The 16,542-nt window shown below is 32.7% G+C and overlaps 1 protein-coding gene across 1 annotated transcript; it reads right to left on the reverse strand.

The window, feature by feature from the left end:
* Window positions 1–604: 604 nt before the first annotated feature.
* On the reverse strand, window positions 605–1,870 carry LOC149260177 (disease resistance protein RUN1-like). The gene is made up of 2 exons (XM_089457176.1): window positions 1,138–1,870; window positions 605–693 (listed from the first exon to the last, which is right to left on the reverse strand). Exons 1-2 carry the CDS (start codon window positions 1,868–1,870, stop codon window positions 605–607), a joined length of 822 nt encoding a protein of 273 aa, XP_089313302.1.
* Window positions 1,871–16,542: the final 14,672 nt, after the last annotated feature.

Consider the following 16,542-nt stretch of genomic DNA (forward strand, 5'->3'; position numbering starts at 1 on the left):
TACAAGGTTGTGCATTGGCAGCTAGTGCATGCCATGGTTGCCATCTGTTTACTTTGACACTGCCATCTGTTTACTTTGTAGCACCTCGGTGGCTATATCTACTATGCAGACTCAAAGCTATATGTAGATGCCGAGACAGAAAAGGAAGAACCTATCTCTATGCAGACTATGAGAGATCTACTATGCAGACTCAAAGCAGATGCCCAGACAGAGACAAAGATACTGGTTGATGAAGGTGTGAGCACCCAGTGCCGGCCGAACGCAAGAAGAAGCCTTTGGTCCCAGAGGATCCTCCAAGTCGGTGCTGTCTATATCGCGGTCGCTGTCTTCTTCCCACTGTGCTGGTTGTGCTTCTGAAGCCGTCGCTGGAAATTCAAGCCACATATATTGTTAAAATGTTATGAATTTCTCTATTTTTTTATCCTAGTATTGAATTTGAATTTTTGCATCACAAGATACTATTAACTTGAATTTGAATATACTATTAACTTGAATTTGAATTTTTGAGCTCGAGTTAATTACATACATGATCTAGCTGGACAGGTTCAATGGCCACTGTAGGTGCTCTGCGAAGAAAAAAAAGAAGCCAAACTGGTCGAACCTATTATGCGAGAACTGGGCAGTTGCTTTTTCTCGCACCTTCCAAGCTTTTGTTCTCCGGCATGGCGTCCCCAGGAATCTGATTCAATGCCACTGCAAACACATAGGTAAAGCCATGGTTTAGAATTCTGTACGTCTTTTTATTTTATTTTTTTTGGAATGCTAAGTTTGAGCACTGTAATCTGAGGAATTTGAGTGCTTACGAGTGTAGGAGTTTTAAGAGTACTAAAATTCATTTACAAAAACACATTTTAAAGTACGAAAATTCCTGATATCCCTAAAATTTTCACTCTGATCATTAGACTGCTCCTTAAAAAAGCGATTAATTTGCCATGGCAAAGGGCATTGATTGCAAAGGGCATTGATTAAAAGAAGCGGTAATACCAATTGAGTCAGCTTGACTGCTCCTAAAAAAGAGTGATTGATTTGCCCTGGCAAAGGGTTATTGATTGGGAAAGGGCAATGATTAAAAGAAAGGAGTAATACCAGTTAATTCAGCTTAAAAATCAAAAGGGGCGAATGTTGTAAAGATTTCACATACTGAATTTTCTGTGAGTGCTTTGATAATGTCAGTGGGACGCCAAAGGCGACTTCGACGCCCAGGAAAATGCTTGGACTCTTGATCGATTATGTCCTTCCCAATGTCGCGCAGATGATCGTGCATTCTTATCCGGTTCTTGACATCCACCTGAATCAAGCATTTTTGTTCGAGAGTCTCAAACCCTAACCAGCCACTCCACCCGGACGCATCCCATATACGTATAGCTGTATCTTTGCCTTCCCCCGCCAAATAGCAAGCAGCGTCCAGGAACATTGATTTCTCTTCTTCATCAAGTGCTTCAACTGTGATTTTCAGCCTTTCTTTGATATTCCAAGGCAGAATTCTAGAAATCTTGCCCAATATAGCTTCCCATACTTTTCTATCAGCTTTGCCATATAGATGACTCCCAAATGTTTCCAAAGAGAGCGGCAATCCGTCTAAGATCTCTACAAATTTTATGACCAAATCATCAAAACCAAGCTTAGGCCGGGCACTGAGAAACGCATGGCGGCAAAAGAGCTCTATTGCCTGATCTTCGTTGAGTCCTGTAGCTTCATATATCATAGAAATTTGTCCAAGCTCCAGTATTCTCTTATCTCGAGTCCTGACTAACACTCTGCAACTTGGCCCAAGAACTTTGGTAACCATTAAAGCATCTAATTGATCAAAATTATCGACATTGTCCAGAACAATAAGACTGTTCTTCGCTTTATTCAGACGCCTCCTCATGAAGACTTTGCCTTCGTCTATGCTCTGAATTTTACAGTCGAAACGCAGTAGATCCGCCGGTTAAACCATCCTCTGCATGGGTCAGGCTGCAGAGGGCTCAGCATATGGCAAACTGCACTTCCATAAATAATCCTATGCCAGACTGCACCTCCATAAATGGCCATATGGAAGGCCGGCTATATTACACGTCCTAGCATGATTACACGTAGCTCTAGCTATATGGAATGCTAGCTATATTACATGTCCTAAGATTATTACACGTAGCTCCATAGCATTACAGGTCCTAGCATGATTACACGTAGACCCATAGCATGTTACAGGTAGATCCATAGCATGATTGCACGCAGCTCCTTGTGGGGCATGATGTCCCCATGTCTATTTTCTATTTCCCTATTTCAAATCCAACATATTATATTTATATCCAGCAAAAAATTAAAAATTTAATAACATACATGTTTATTAATTGACATCTTTTCATAACAGGCATGGGCATAATTTTACAAATATGAGTGGCTGAATTCAGGAATTTATTGTCGCTGCCAAGAAACATTGTAAGCACTGCGCAGAAGTCAGACCAATTGTTAACAGATTTAAAATCTGGGTGTAGGAGGCATTCAGGAATAATTTAATTGCTTTCATATATCGATGGTACTCACTGATTATGAATTAACAGTGTTTATGTTTGTGAACTGCAATTGTGATGGTCTAATGGTCACCATAAAGATCAGGTTCTCCAGTCTATCCACTGCCGAGACAAATAGCATTGTGCATTTTTTGGACCTATGAGCTTCAGTTAGTCAATTCCATTTTCAAGCCAATGAGATCTAAAGCATTGAATGTGAAGTGACTTCGTGGTTAATGAATGTTGGATGGTGTCTACTATTGTCTATTTTCTATTTTTTGTTGTAGCAGGAACCTAGTGCATCTCCAGTGGAATCAAATATTTTAGTCAGTGCAGTATGATTGCATATGAATGTTTATTGACTTTGATATAATCTGAACTGCAGTGGCTGTAAACACTTTAGACAAGAAAGGAAGCTGCCAGTTCTCACAGAAAATGAAAATGCTGCTTGTTTGGCTGAGCAAATTGCAGAACGGTTCAAAGGTCAATCTTGTAATAATGCTACTGGTGAAGATATTGTTCCTGGCAATGAACCTCGATTTTCAAACTATCCGTAGTTACTGGATAGCTCTCAATATTTCCAATACATGAATGATACCAAATTTGTATCAGCACAGTTGGTTTGTGTTGGTTCTTGCTACAAACACAACTGGTGGCAGTTTCCAAACATACAACGGAAGGACAGCTGGTGAAACAGGTAGCTGGTGAAACAGGTATCTGGTAAAGACTGTGAGTATGGCGCATGTTTCCTCGGCCCCCCTAAAAACAGCAAATGCAAGGCATAAGAAATTCTTATATGCAACTGAGTGTTGGTGGGCATGTTTCTGCCTCTGAAAAAATGTTCTCTCAGAATTATACTTCTCTAATTCTTCATGCTGTTTTGAATCTGGTTCTTGGAAATGTGCCTAGGACATACTTTTTGTTTCTTGCTTGTGAATAAAATGTGTCTGTAACATGCTCTTCACTTCTGTCAGTGCATTAATTTTCCTTATTAGCTGATCGATACATAGATTGCCTTTGTGTTGTACATAATTTGATGTTCTAATTTATATCTACATGCCTGAAAAGCACAAAAGATCATTCCGGCCTTGAGAAGCAGCATGTAAAGCAATTAATTCTCTTTGTATTACTACAGCTGGCTAAAAAATGTTCTCTCAAAATTATACTTCTTTAATTCTTCATGCTGTTTTGAATCTGGTTCTTGGAAATGTGCCTAGGACATGCTTTTTGTTTCTTGCTTGTGAATAAAATGTGTCTGTAATATGCTCTTCACTTCTATCAGTGCATTAATTTTCCTTATTAGCTGATCGATACATAGATTGCCTTTGTGTTGTACATAATTTAATGTTCTAATTTATATCTGCATGCCTGAAAAGCACAAAAGGTCATTCCGGCCTTGAGAAGCAGCATGTAAAGCAATTAATTCTCTTTGTATTACTACAGCTGGCTGAGAGCCCTATACCTTTACTTAGGCTTCGGAGGGACTCACTATACAGGATTGGCAGAACTAGTAGATCTTTAGCCCTAGACCTTAAATGTTAACTTCATGCAAGGACTCGCTGCCTCGCAGCTTCCCTTGTTTAGTATTTAGAAAGTGTCATCACCTTTGTTTTTGTTGTTGACAGCATATGTCAAGGGCCATCTAACTTTCTCCATATATACCAATGGTTATCAGAGCATCTCTCTCAGTTGAATCTTTCTCTATTTGCTTATATGTACCTTCAAATACATTTCATAGGTACCTCGTATTCATTTCGGAGTTAAAAAATTGTCCAGATGCATTATGCTTTTGTCACTATAGTTGTATCTATAAAGTTTTGCGTACATTTTTATTCGTAATCTTCGCCTGCCGGTATATGTCAATGAAACGCTCGTCTCCATCGTGAATATTTCCTCGAATTGTATCACGAATATCCTGGATTCCTTTCAGTATTAAAATATGTAAGAGTTGCTTTTGTCTCAGACAGTTTAAATGCAGCCTTCAACAACTCTTTTAAGCATTATTCCACTAGCCTTTTGTTATCAACTTTTATTGATTTTATTACACCTACATAGTGGACATAATAGGCCATCTTTTGCATTTTATATTTCCAAATCCTATTAACGTTAGATATATAAAATTCTACTCTTCTAAGCATTATTCCACTAGCCTTTTGTTTTGATTAACTTTTATTGATTTTATTACACCTACATAGTGGACATAATAGGCCATCTTTTGCATTTTGTATTTCCAAATCCTATTAACGTTAGATATATAAAAGTTTACTGTGGAGAGATTTTAAATATATGTTATGACATTTACTACAACTTGGTTTGCATTGTTTCTTAATTTTACCTTTTATAAAAAGTATAAAAGTTTACTTAGAGTTTACATACTAATGTTATGATGTATATCACAATGCCGTTATTTAGTGTTTAGTAATTTCATTTAGTTATTTAGTATTTACTAATTTTATTTTATAAAAATTAAGTGGACAAAAATTTGTATAAGAAATTAAATTAAGATATTAATAATTTAAAAAATGATAGTATTAATTTTTTTTAATGGTAAATTTATAATTAACTAAATTATTATTTTAGTTGATCATTTTAATCATAATTGTCTATGGTTAGATGAGGATTTTGTATTAATAGACTAATCGCCTTACAAATATCAAGATCTAATAATTTTTAGTCATCTAATGAAGTAGTGGAAGTCACATCGAACTACTTTTATCTATGGGTAGAGGATCACTATTGTGCATAATGAAATGTTAGATATCACTATATCTAAGTAAATTATAATTTTTTATCTTTAAAATGACTATGATCCTGATTCTAATCATAGACCTTTAATACTATAAACTCTAAATTGTGTCACATATAAAAGCTTTGTTGAAGATAACTTATATAATTAAGACACCTGCTTTTTGACAAAAATAAACATGATATTTTCTTAAGGGTTTAATTACTAAATTAAATTCCCTCTCATATGAATAATGTTGAAGACATCTATTATAATTTTAGGACAACCCTCTCTACTTCCATAGACAATTGTCCCTTGAAGTGTTGTGTAAAGAAAAATAGAATTGCCCACCCTTGGTGTGATAATGACTGTAAAATTGTTAGAAAATTCATTAGGGGTACCTCTAATAAGACCTTGAAATCTGATAAGATAAAATATACAAATCCTTAATTAAAATGGAAAGAAAATACTACATATATAAAAAGAAAGAGAAAGTTGTGCACCTCTGTAAGCTAGATCCAAAAAAAACTGGAGGATATTTTTCGTAAGCTTAGCACTACCTTTCATTCATTCATCTATAAACATGCATGTTACAAATATATAAGTTTTTTTGTGACCTCAACCTGCCCAGTGGGAAACCAAGTCTGTTGGCCACCGAATCACGTTATAAGCCATCCAAAACATAAATAGTTTGAGTTTATTTAACCAAGCCTTATAAGGTTGATAGTCTAGAAACAAACTAATAATCATAACACTGAAAGCATAAATTTTACCCGACATATACAAACAAACTTAAACAAAAATGAATAAGCACAACTTCAACCAACTAATCATTCGACGATTCCACCAGAGGAGGATCTTTAACACTTGATTCTGGCAATTCAAATTGCGGCAGACATTGGATATGTCGCTTAATGCAGCCTAGGTGAGCGTTCTGATTCTGCAACTGGAGTTGAATGAGATGGGCCTCTTTTTGAATGTCTTGGAGGCCTGGCTCAGCCTCACTTTGTGCTACTATGTTGGTGGTTGCAACCATTTCTTTGGCCATTATGCATTTAATTAACTAGTGGAGATGGACAGATTATCTAAACAGTGTGAGATGGCCATGAGTTTACCTAGGGTTTGTGACTAGATACCCCAATCTTCGGCTGGTGGTTCAAGCTTCACTTTTAAATTCAACTCTACCTCCCAGGTTGCGATCAATAGTTTCACCTGCACTTGGGTGCCTTCGCAATATGCCTGAACCGTCAGTTGAAGAATCTCAGAGTTAATTTTTCGACCCCTATACCACAAAAATCCAACCAGAAGATGAACCAACTTCTTTACCTTTTCCTTCTTTGTGTTTGCGGCCCCTTCCACCTCGACCCGAGGCTCCACTGTGAGGTTGATACTTCACCATATTTTCTAAGGTCAAGCCTCCTTTTGTCACCCTCTCCCTCCTTCATGTGCTCGAAAACCAGCCCACTTTATAGAGCCCAGAAGTGGAGACAATGGAGGTGGACTTGGAATATTTGTTATACATAGAACCACTCGAAAGACAAGCATTCACTTAATGTATGACCAGAGAACCAAATGAAACGTCAGATTGCACTGCGTCCCTTCATAATTCCACCACTCGAGCCAGCAAGCGTCCATAAATAGTGACCCTCTGGGAGTGTGAGGTACCACTAGAATGAAATTGGTGTCCCCCATCAACCCCTGAGCCTTGAGTCCATATACTTGGGCCTGATCATTTACCAGAACCCTTACTCTCCATAAGGCTTTCCGAGACAATTCAAACTTAAAACAGGGAACCCAATTATCAACATGTAGAGGAAACATCATGAGAAAAAACCTAAAGCAGTAAACATGTCCATGCGAAAAAGGATGTTGCCAAAAGAGATATAAATCAACATTAGATAGTCGAGAAGGCCAATATTGCGACTCACAGAAATTGTTAATTTAACTAGTGTTTCATTTCCCCTCTATACACGAATCTTATCAAGAGTAGAAACCCCCAACCGAGGATACAAAGGTAGCATTATAACATACTATACTTTATATTCCAACCTCAAATAGATACATGCATAAGTTGGGTATATCTCGTGTTCCCGAGGTGGACGTGTAAGCATCTTAATATTCATTTGAATTCAATATTTTTACTCTAATTTAATTATATTTAAACTAAATGACTAGTACAAACTACTATATTACACTTATTTAGTCCATTAACAAATTATCTTAGAAAATGTTACTATGGAAATTCCTTCTTATTTTAATAATGATATATTTTGTAATTAATTTAAAAAATTATATTCGAATTTGAGTTCGTAGAACTAATGGACCTCCATATTTTAATAATGATATATTTTGCAATTATTTTAAAAAATAATATTCAAATTTGAGTTCGTAGAACTAATGGACCTCCATTCATTTACATTGACATTCTACGTGGAAATTAAAATAAGAGAAATCAAGAGGATAAGAAATTGTGTAATTTGCACTTTGAAAAATATAAATTGGTTTTTTTAAGTCTAAACATCTCCAGCTAATATCAAAATACGAGGGAACAAATTTTCTTGTAAAGGGAGAATATATATGCATATTTTTGCTTATAATTAATAAATGGAATCTTTTGCATGCATTTTTTTGCTTATACTTAATAAATTGAATCTTTTGCATCTTCCTACTATAAAAGTGCTGTGACATAAATAATCGATCTTTTCTTATATTTCAGAAATTATTATTATAAATAGTAATCACAGACTAAACAATTCGATACGGATGCATACTGCTAAATGTGGATTCGATATGGCCCTTGCAGGGAGTGGTGTTACAATTCGTTACGGATGGATACTTCTAAATGCAGATTCGATATGGCCATTCCGGAGAGTCGTGTTGCACTCGAGCTTTTCGTCATACTTTCAACTGCATTTCGATAACTTGTTCATGGAATGGGCACTTTCTTTTATCCTCCTCACATTTCTCATTCATCGACTCCATCCAATAGTTTTGCCAACCCCAATGGCAGTTCAACAGAATTCACATAGCGGTTCTTACAGCGAAATATTGTTGGTTCATATAAACTGATCATATGAATTTCGTCGAGAACAATTTAATTATGATATTACCATGATCACAATATCTCCGCATCTCCGCTGAGAGCGCCATACACCACCTACAGCACATTTCCGAGGAAAGCAAAAGCACTTCCTGTAATCTCATGTCAAATCAGAGAAATCAGTGGACATAATTAATATTTTAGTTCATATACCACTAATACGACTATCTCAATATTAGGGATTTGGTGGTGCTGACAGACCTAATTAAAATTCCAACTCCCAAGCGTGTGAAGTTGTTCATCATTTCTTTCCTTCGGTCACGAGGGAAACAAGGAAAAAACAATGCCTCTTAGCCGAGAGGTGGCGCAAGTCTCTATCACTTCCAAGAGTGTGGGTGTATACTTATACCCGTCTCTATGACTTCCAATTTTACGTTTCTTTCTCTCTGTTTCTGCACGGATATTCTCTCACTCGTTAGACTTGAGAAAAAAACGTCATACACCATCAGAAAGTGGACTTGAGCACATTAAACAAAAATATAAGTCCATGTTATTCAAATGGTTTTGGTTGATCATAATTCTGCAAATGCATTTCATTCCTACCTTGCCTTCCTGGCAACTGTCAACAACACAATGTTTAATATTATATTCCTATTCCCACGAACATTCAGGTAGTTATTTAGTATTTAGAAAGTGTGACCACTTTTGTTTTTGTTGTTGACCGCATATGTGCAGGGTCGTCTAACTTTCTCCATATATACCAATGGTTATCAGAACATCTCTCTCAGTTGAATCTTTCTGTAATTGCTTTACATGTATTTTAAAATACATTTCATAGTACCTGGTATTGATTTCGGAGTTAAAAAAATGTCCAGATGCAATATGCTTTTTGTCACTATAGCTGTATCTAAAATGTATTGCGCACATCTTTATTCCTACGCTTCGCCTGCCGGTATATGTCAATGAAACGCTCGTCTCCATCGTGAATATTTCCTCGAACTGTATCACGAATATCCTGGATTCCTTTCAGTACTAAAATGTGTAGGAGTTGCTTCTGTCTCTGACAGTTTAAATGCAGCCTTCAACTCCTCTTTTAAGCATTATTCCACTACACTTTTGTTCCGATCAACTTTTATTATATGGTGCATGATTTTATTAGACGCTACAGAGTGGACAAGGCCGTCTTTTGCATTTTATATTTCCAAATCCTATGAACATTAGATATATAAAAGTTTAAGGTGGAGAGATTTGAACATTAATGTTATGGCATATATTAGAACTTGGTCTTCATTGTTTCTTAATTTTAATTTTTATAAAACGATCGAAGTTTACTTAAAGTTTACAGAATGTTATGATGTATATCACAATGCCGTTATTTAATGGGTATTAATTTTTTATTTTTTTTTAAATATGTGGAATTAAAAAAAACAAATTAAAATAACTATTATTTTTTTTTGCAATACTAGACTTATAATTAACTAAATTATTATTTTAAGTAATGATTTGAACTATAATTGTCTATAGTTAGATGAGGACCTTGTTTTAATAGACTACTTGGGTTATATAATTATCAAGACGTAATTGTGAGTTATCTAATGAAGTTGTGGAAATCACACCAAATGACTTATATCTAGGGGCATGACATCATTATTGTTGATTATGTAATATTAGATATCATTATATCTAAATAAATAATAATGTTTGACTTTTTAAATGGCTATGATCTTGACTCTAAACATAGACCTTTAACACTATTAACTCTAAACTATGTCATGCATAAAAGCTTTTTTGAAGAGAATTTAGATAATAAAAACACTTTTATTTTGACAAAAATAAACATGATATTTTTTTAAAGGGTTTAAATACTAAATTATATCTCCTCTAATATAAGAATAATATTGAAGTTCTCTATCATAATTTTAGGACAACCCCCTCTACTTCCATAAACAAATTTTCCCTTGAAGTGTTGTGTAAAAAGAAAAATAGAATTGCCAACCCTTGCTATGATAATAAGTGTAAAATTGTTAGAAAATCCATTAGGGATACCTTTAATAAGTCCTTGAAATCTGATAAGATAAACTATACATATCCCTAATTAAAATGAAAAAAAAATACTACATATATAGAAAGAAAGAAAAACTTTTGCAAGTATTTAAGGTAGATCCAAAAATATTTTGGAGGTAAATTTTGACTTGTAAAACTAAAGAAAATTATATGATTCTATCAACAAACTAGAATTTCTACATTTAAAATCTTTATGAATCCCCTAATATCTTAGATAAAATTCCAAACATTTCTATGGAGAATGAAGTATTTGTGAAAATGACTTAAAGTTTGGGGTTAAGTGACTCATAAAACTAAAAACTAATGACGTTGATGGCTAGCAAGCTAGAATTTTAAAAATTCAGGACTTATCCTCATCCCTCATATATTGAAACTCTTCAATTTAGTAGTCAAGTAGTCATTACCTAAACATTGAAGAGCTTCAATTTAGTAGTGAGCTAGTGATTACCTAAACATTGGATTCAAAGCCTCACTATGCATATTTTTGAAAATGAATTTAAAATTCGACACAATAATTATAGAACCATTACGATTAACCCCATTTTAACCAAATTTTATGGAAGTACTTTAAAAAACATAAGTTATGGTTAAAAGGTAAAGAAAAGAACTAAAACACACAAGATTTAAATCTATCATTCTTGACTATTGACCACCCTGCCATGTATAAAGTCACTGCAAATGAGTATTCCAACAATAAGACCACCACCCTGCCATGTATAAAGTCACTGCAAATGAGTATTCCAACAATAAGACCAATATTATTTATTGTTTCATTAACTTTAAAAAATCTATTGACCCAATGCCCAAAACTAACTTTTAGAATATGTTAAAAAATATTTGTCAATACCCAAAACTAACTTTTAGAATATGTTAAAAAATATTTGAAACATGTTATAATAACTTTGTAAGAAAACTATCATTACCAATGTTAAGAATTAAATATAAAATAAAAATTAAACATCCACAGCACACTTCCCGGGGAAGCGAACAACGAGAAATAGAAGCTCGGCATGAATTCCACGCTCTTCGTTCGAATTACCATTCTCTGAAGAGTAATAAGCACAGTAAAAAGACATTTACAATAGCCACTATCAGTACCAATAATCGATGCTGAAAGCTGCTGAGCCGTCCGAGATTTTTTAATAATTATGAAAATTGAACAGAGCAATGTAAAGCTTACAATTACGGATAACGGTGAAGCGTAGAGAATAACAGTCGCTACCATTCCTGCAGTTCCTACAAGCACCTTCATATGCTTGTGGTCACTTACAGCACAAAATGAAGCTATCGCAATAGCCCCAAACAGCATCAACGCACAGGCGACCATCCCGGCCATTTTCTTCTCCAACAATTATAGAGAGAGACAGTAAGTGCATTCCCTCCTGATTACATTAGTTTTACGGTGAAAAAATTTGACAATATAAAATTTAATACGAGAAAAATTCGACAATATACATCTTATAAAGAGTAACAATTTTTTATTTTTTTCAAAATAAAAAAAAATGAAATGAATCTTCCTCACTTGATATTTTGAATAATGTGGTACTTATTTTCAATATTAATCTTTTATGTCTATTTAAAATTACCTCATAATGAAAGAAAAATGCATCAAACAAAATTTATTAGTATTAGTATTATAAATTTGGAAAAAGTGTAAGTCAAATATAATAATTTAAATAACAAAAATTCAAACTTGATATTTATATAAAAAATTAGATATTGAATATTAAAATTAAGTTCAAGTGATCAACACAAATCAAAAAACTTATATCTCAATCTCTTTCTGCTTCAACTCCAAATTTATTCAATAATTAATCTCTGAACCCTTTAAATTAAATTCGAATTCCATACCAATAATGGCAATGAACCACTATTATCCAATTTACTAATAACTATCATCTAAATAAGAATGAGAAAAACTATTTTAAAATTTTTACAATTTTTTTAATATATAATTTACCCTTCTCTTTAAACTTTTTAATATTAGAAATTTCTATCACATTATTGAATATAAGAATATTATTTTAAAATTTTTACAATTTTTTTAATATATAACTTACCCTTCTCTTTGAACTTTTTAATACTAAAAATTTCTATCACATTATTGAATATAAAAATTATTATTTTTCAGCTTAGATCTATTTTACATTGCATGCTTGCTAATTGATGAAAGGAGATTCAAACGCTATTCCGGGGCCGTGCCCTCTTCTCAGCGTCTTTGCTAATAACGACAACGATGACCGGTTGGAAGATAATAAGAACACACAAACTTTGGGCATTTTTAACATAAAATGAATCCATAAACTAAAAACTCCGTACCGTATTAAATTTACCGTATTAAAACGCGAACCGAATCGTACTGACGAATTTCCGAATTTTTTGGGCCGATACGGCCGAACTTGGTAACTTAGGTTTTACCCAGTCGTCTCTTCAGTTTCTAGTTATATCAGAGGTAATATACTGAAATTGCAATATTTTACCTTGGGTTTAGGTGGAGCAAATATAAGATAGATACAAACAAAGCAGCACTCGATAAGGAGGCCAACGCCATTGACAACCATAACTACAATGTTATCCCACCCGTTGCTGATCAGAGGGGACCCATAGAACGTATACAGAAGACAATTGAAGAGCGCTATTGTGTATGGTAACCCCGAAAAGCTCTCTGTAGTTCTCTTTTCTATCACCCTCTTGAATGTTGTACTGTTCACCAATATCACAAAAAAATATCAAATTAGCCCTATACCCAGTATGGTGCTTTATTCCTAGTTGAATTTCAGAATCTTGCACACAATACTCACATTGGCACGCCATACATGAGCAAAGCAAAAGCACTTCCTGTAATGTCATGCAAAATCAGAGAAATCAGTGGACATGATCAACATTTTAGTTCATTAACATCTATCTAAAATGCAAAAAAAATAGGTTTGATATGATCTATAAAAAAAGAAATTCATATCTATGATTATAGAGGACTTAGGCACAGCTTAATATTAGGGATTTAGTGGCGCTGAGAGACCTAAAATTCCAACCCCCAAGCGTATGAAGTTGTTCATCATTTCTTTGTTCTCAACGTTGAGTTTTTAACTGGCGTCACTTGGACAACAAGAAAAAAACAATGCCTCTCAGCGGGGAGTTGGCGCAAGTCTTGTGCTTACAGCATTTGCAGTATGGGCATACAACTATGAGAGGGTGGGTGTATACTTATACCCCTTTCATCACTTGCAATTTACTTTGCTTTATCTCTGTCTGCACTGATATTCTCTCACTTGCTGGACGCTCATGCAAAAAACGTCATGCAGCACGAGAAAGTAGATTTTTAGCACATTAAACAAAGAGAAAAGTACATGTTATTCAAATGGTTTTTGGTTGATCGTACGTCTGCAAATGCATTTCATGCCTTCCTGGGAACTGTTGACAACTACACAATGTATATTCCTATCCCACAGGCATGCAGAGAATTAGTAATTTTGTATTCAGAAGGTGTCACCACCTTTGCTTTTATTAATGACCGCATATGCCCCGGGTCATCTTACTTTTTCCACATATATAAGAACGGTTCTCAGGGCATCTCTCTATTTGAATATTTCCTCTATTTTGTCTCATAGGTACCTGGTATTCATTTCGGACTTTAAAAAGTGTGTCCATATGGTTTTGTCGGTTTAGTTGTAACTAAAAAGCATTCCGTAAATTTTTATTCCCACACTTCGCCTACCCGTATATGCCAAATTGCCAATGAAACGCTCTTCTGCATCTCTTTTAAGTTTCAATCTTTCCTCTGTGATTCCCTTCAGTATTAAAATATGTCGGAGGTGTTTTTTCCTCTACGGTTTAAATGCAGCCTCCAACAACGGTTTTACGTAAAAATTATTTAATAAATTTAAGAATAAAATAATTATAATTTGGAAAATAAAACTATTTTTTTAAAATAGAAAACTATAGTGCTAGAATTATGATTAACTAATTTATTATTTTAGTCGATGATTTTAAACTTAATTTTTTTATGGTTAGATAAGGATTTTATTTTAGTTAACTAATTGAGTAATCTAATTCTTAATACTTAATAATTTACAGAAAAGTAATGAAAGAGGGATATTGTTGATCATATTTTCCAAATTGAACTAAGTAGAAAATTAGAAACTTCTGACGCTCCACCACTATCATGGATACATAAAGCTTCATATGATTCATATGATATTTAACCTAATGACTTGTATCTATGGGTTGGACAACAATGTTGTAGATTATGTGATATCAAATATCTTTGTATACAACTAAATAGTCATTTTTGACCGTTTAAATGACCATGAGCCCAGCTCTCATGATATACCTTTGACCCTATAAACTTTGTCGTGCACAAAAGCTCCATTTAAAGTCTAAAGTTTTCATGCATAAGAGCCCTCATTGAAAAGAACTCCAATAAATAAAGGCACTTGCTTTTGAAAAAATAAAGTTGATATCTTTTTAAAGGACTTAAATACTAAATTAAATATCATATCATATAAGAACAATAGATCATAGTTTTAAAACAACTCTCTCTACTTCCATAAAAAAAAGTCGCTTTTAGTAATGAGTAAAAAGAAAAATATATTTCTCACCCATTATCTCAAAAGTCTAAGAAATACACTCTATCTTACCTCTTCATAGAAAGGATCCCTTCCACCATTGTACTTAAGATATAAGAACTAGATAAACAACATGGATTATAAGAGTATTTCCAAAATTTCTTTTCTCCAATCAAAACCACTAATGACTTAAGTCAAGATGGCATAAATATGTCAAGTTTTGTCTAAATAAAAAAGTTATTTTATAGAATATCCATGATATTAAAAATATATTACAATTAAGTTTAAGAAGCATTCACGGGTGCAATAAATAATTAGGTAATAAAAGAAAATTAAAATGTTATGAGAGAGTTCTCCTTTGAAAGGTATCTCTCTATTTTCACTTGTGTAAATAAAATAATCAACATTGCTAAAATAAGAACTAACTCACACCAAATTGCATAATGAAATATCATGGCATGTAAGAATCTATCACTTTAGAATATTAAAGATGAAAAACACCTTCTCCTCAAGTATTGTGTTATACTCCAATTAGATCTCAATTTCAAAATATTAATCGCAATACCAACCTTCCTAACCAAGTCATCAAAGTTAAAACAACATTTAAATACTTCTTTTAATACATTTTAAACATTGAAATGACATTTTAAAGAAATTCAAATAATCTCTTATGTTTCTTAATACCAATAAACCAATATTTATTTTAATAAATGAAAATAATCATTAAATTTATAAATAAATAAAACATTTTTTCAAAATTATATATATATAAATATATATAAATATAAATATAAATATAAATATAATATTTTACATTTTAACAAACATCATAATAAGTGAATGCACTTTAAATCAAATTTAATTCATTTACGGCGACTCTCATAATGTTTTATTATAATATTCATAGACCATCTAATAAGTTAAGTTAATAATCCTATCAAAATTATATATTTATAAATTTATAAATAAATTAAATTAAATATTGAAATTTGGTTCAAATGTTATATTAAGATATATTTTTTTTATTTTATATTTTAAAATTAATAATTTTACTATTAAAAATATATAAATAATATTAAAAATAAAAAAAATACTATATTTTTATAACAATATTCTCGAAGAAATCACCCAACATGTGAAAACACTATTCATCATCATGATATTCACGGTACATCCAATCTTGTCACTCTGATTTCTACTTAACTTATGTGAGAACTAATACTTGCTTTCAGCAAATTTAAGATCCTAGCATATTTAAGTGTAGGATGGTCCATGAGAGCTTGTTAAGTATATTCAAAATTCAAATTCAAATATAAATATGGTATATAAAAACATACATAGTGGTATTTGTTTTTCTTTATCTAACTAATTTTTTCATTAAATTTTTTAATATAATTAATCATTATTAAGTTTTTCATAAATTTTTTAAAAGTTTTAAGTATAATTATTTTTTATAATAAAATGATTTCATAAATTTTTAAAAAGTTTTAAGTATAATTATTTTTTATAATAAAATGATTATTTTTTGAAAAATATTTTTTTAGTAAGCATTTATTTTATATTAGTCACATTAATATTTTTTTGTGATCTATAATGTTTTTTATTTTGAGAAATTTACGATAATATTGCTTTTTATTTTGAGAAATTTACAATAAT

Source organism: Pinus tabuliformis, chromosome 6 (genome assembly GCF_031772625.1).
Source record: "Pinus tabuliformis cultivar Carrire ecotype Pingquan chromosome 6, CPIR1, whole genome shotgun sequence".
NCBI classification, from domain to species: Eukaryota; Viridiplantae; Streptophyta; class Pinopsida; order Pinales; family Pinaceae; genus Pinus; species Pinus tabuliformis.

Excerpts from the sequence above, each read along its gene's own strand:
- LOC149260177 (XM_089457176.1), bottom strand. The coding sequence starts at position 1,870 with ATGAGGAGGCGTCTGAATAAAGCGAAGAACAGTCTTATTGTTCTGGAC. Across the intron at positions 694-1,137 it reads ACTCACAGAAAATTCAGTAT|TGGCATTGAATCAGATTCCT; the intron begins GTGAAATCTTTA and ends ATGTGTTTGCAG.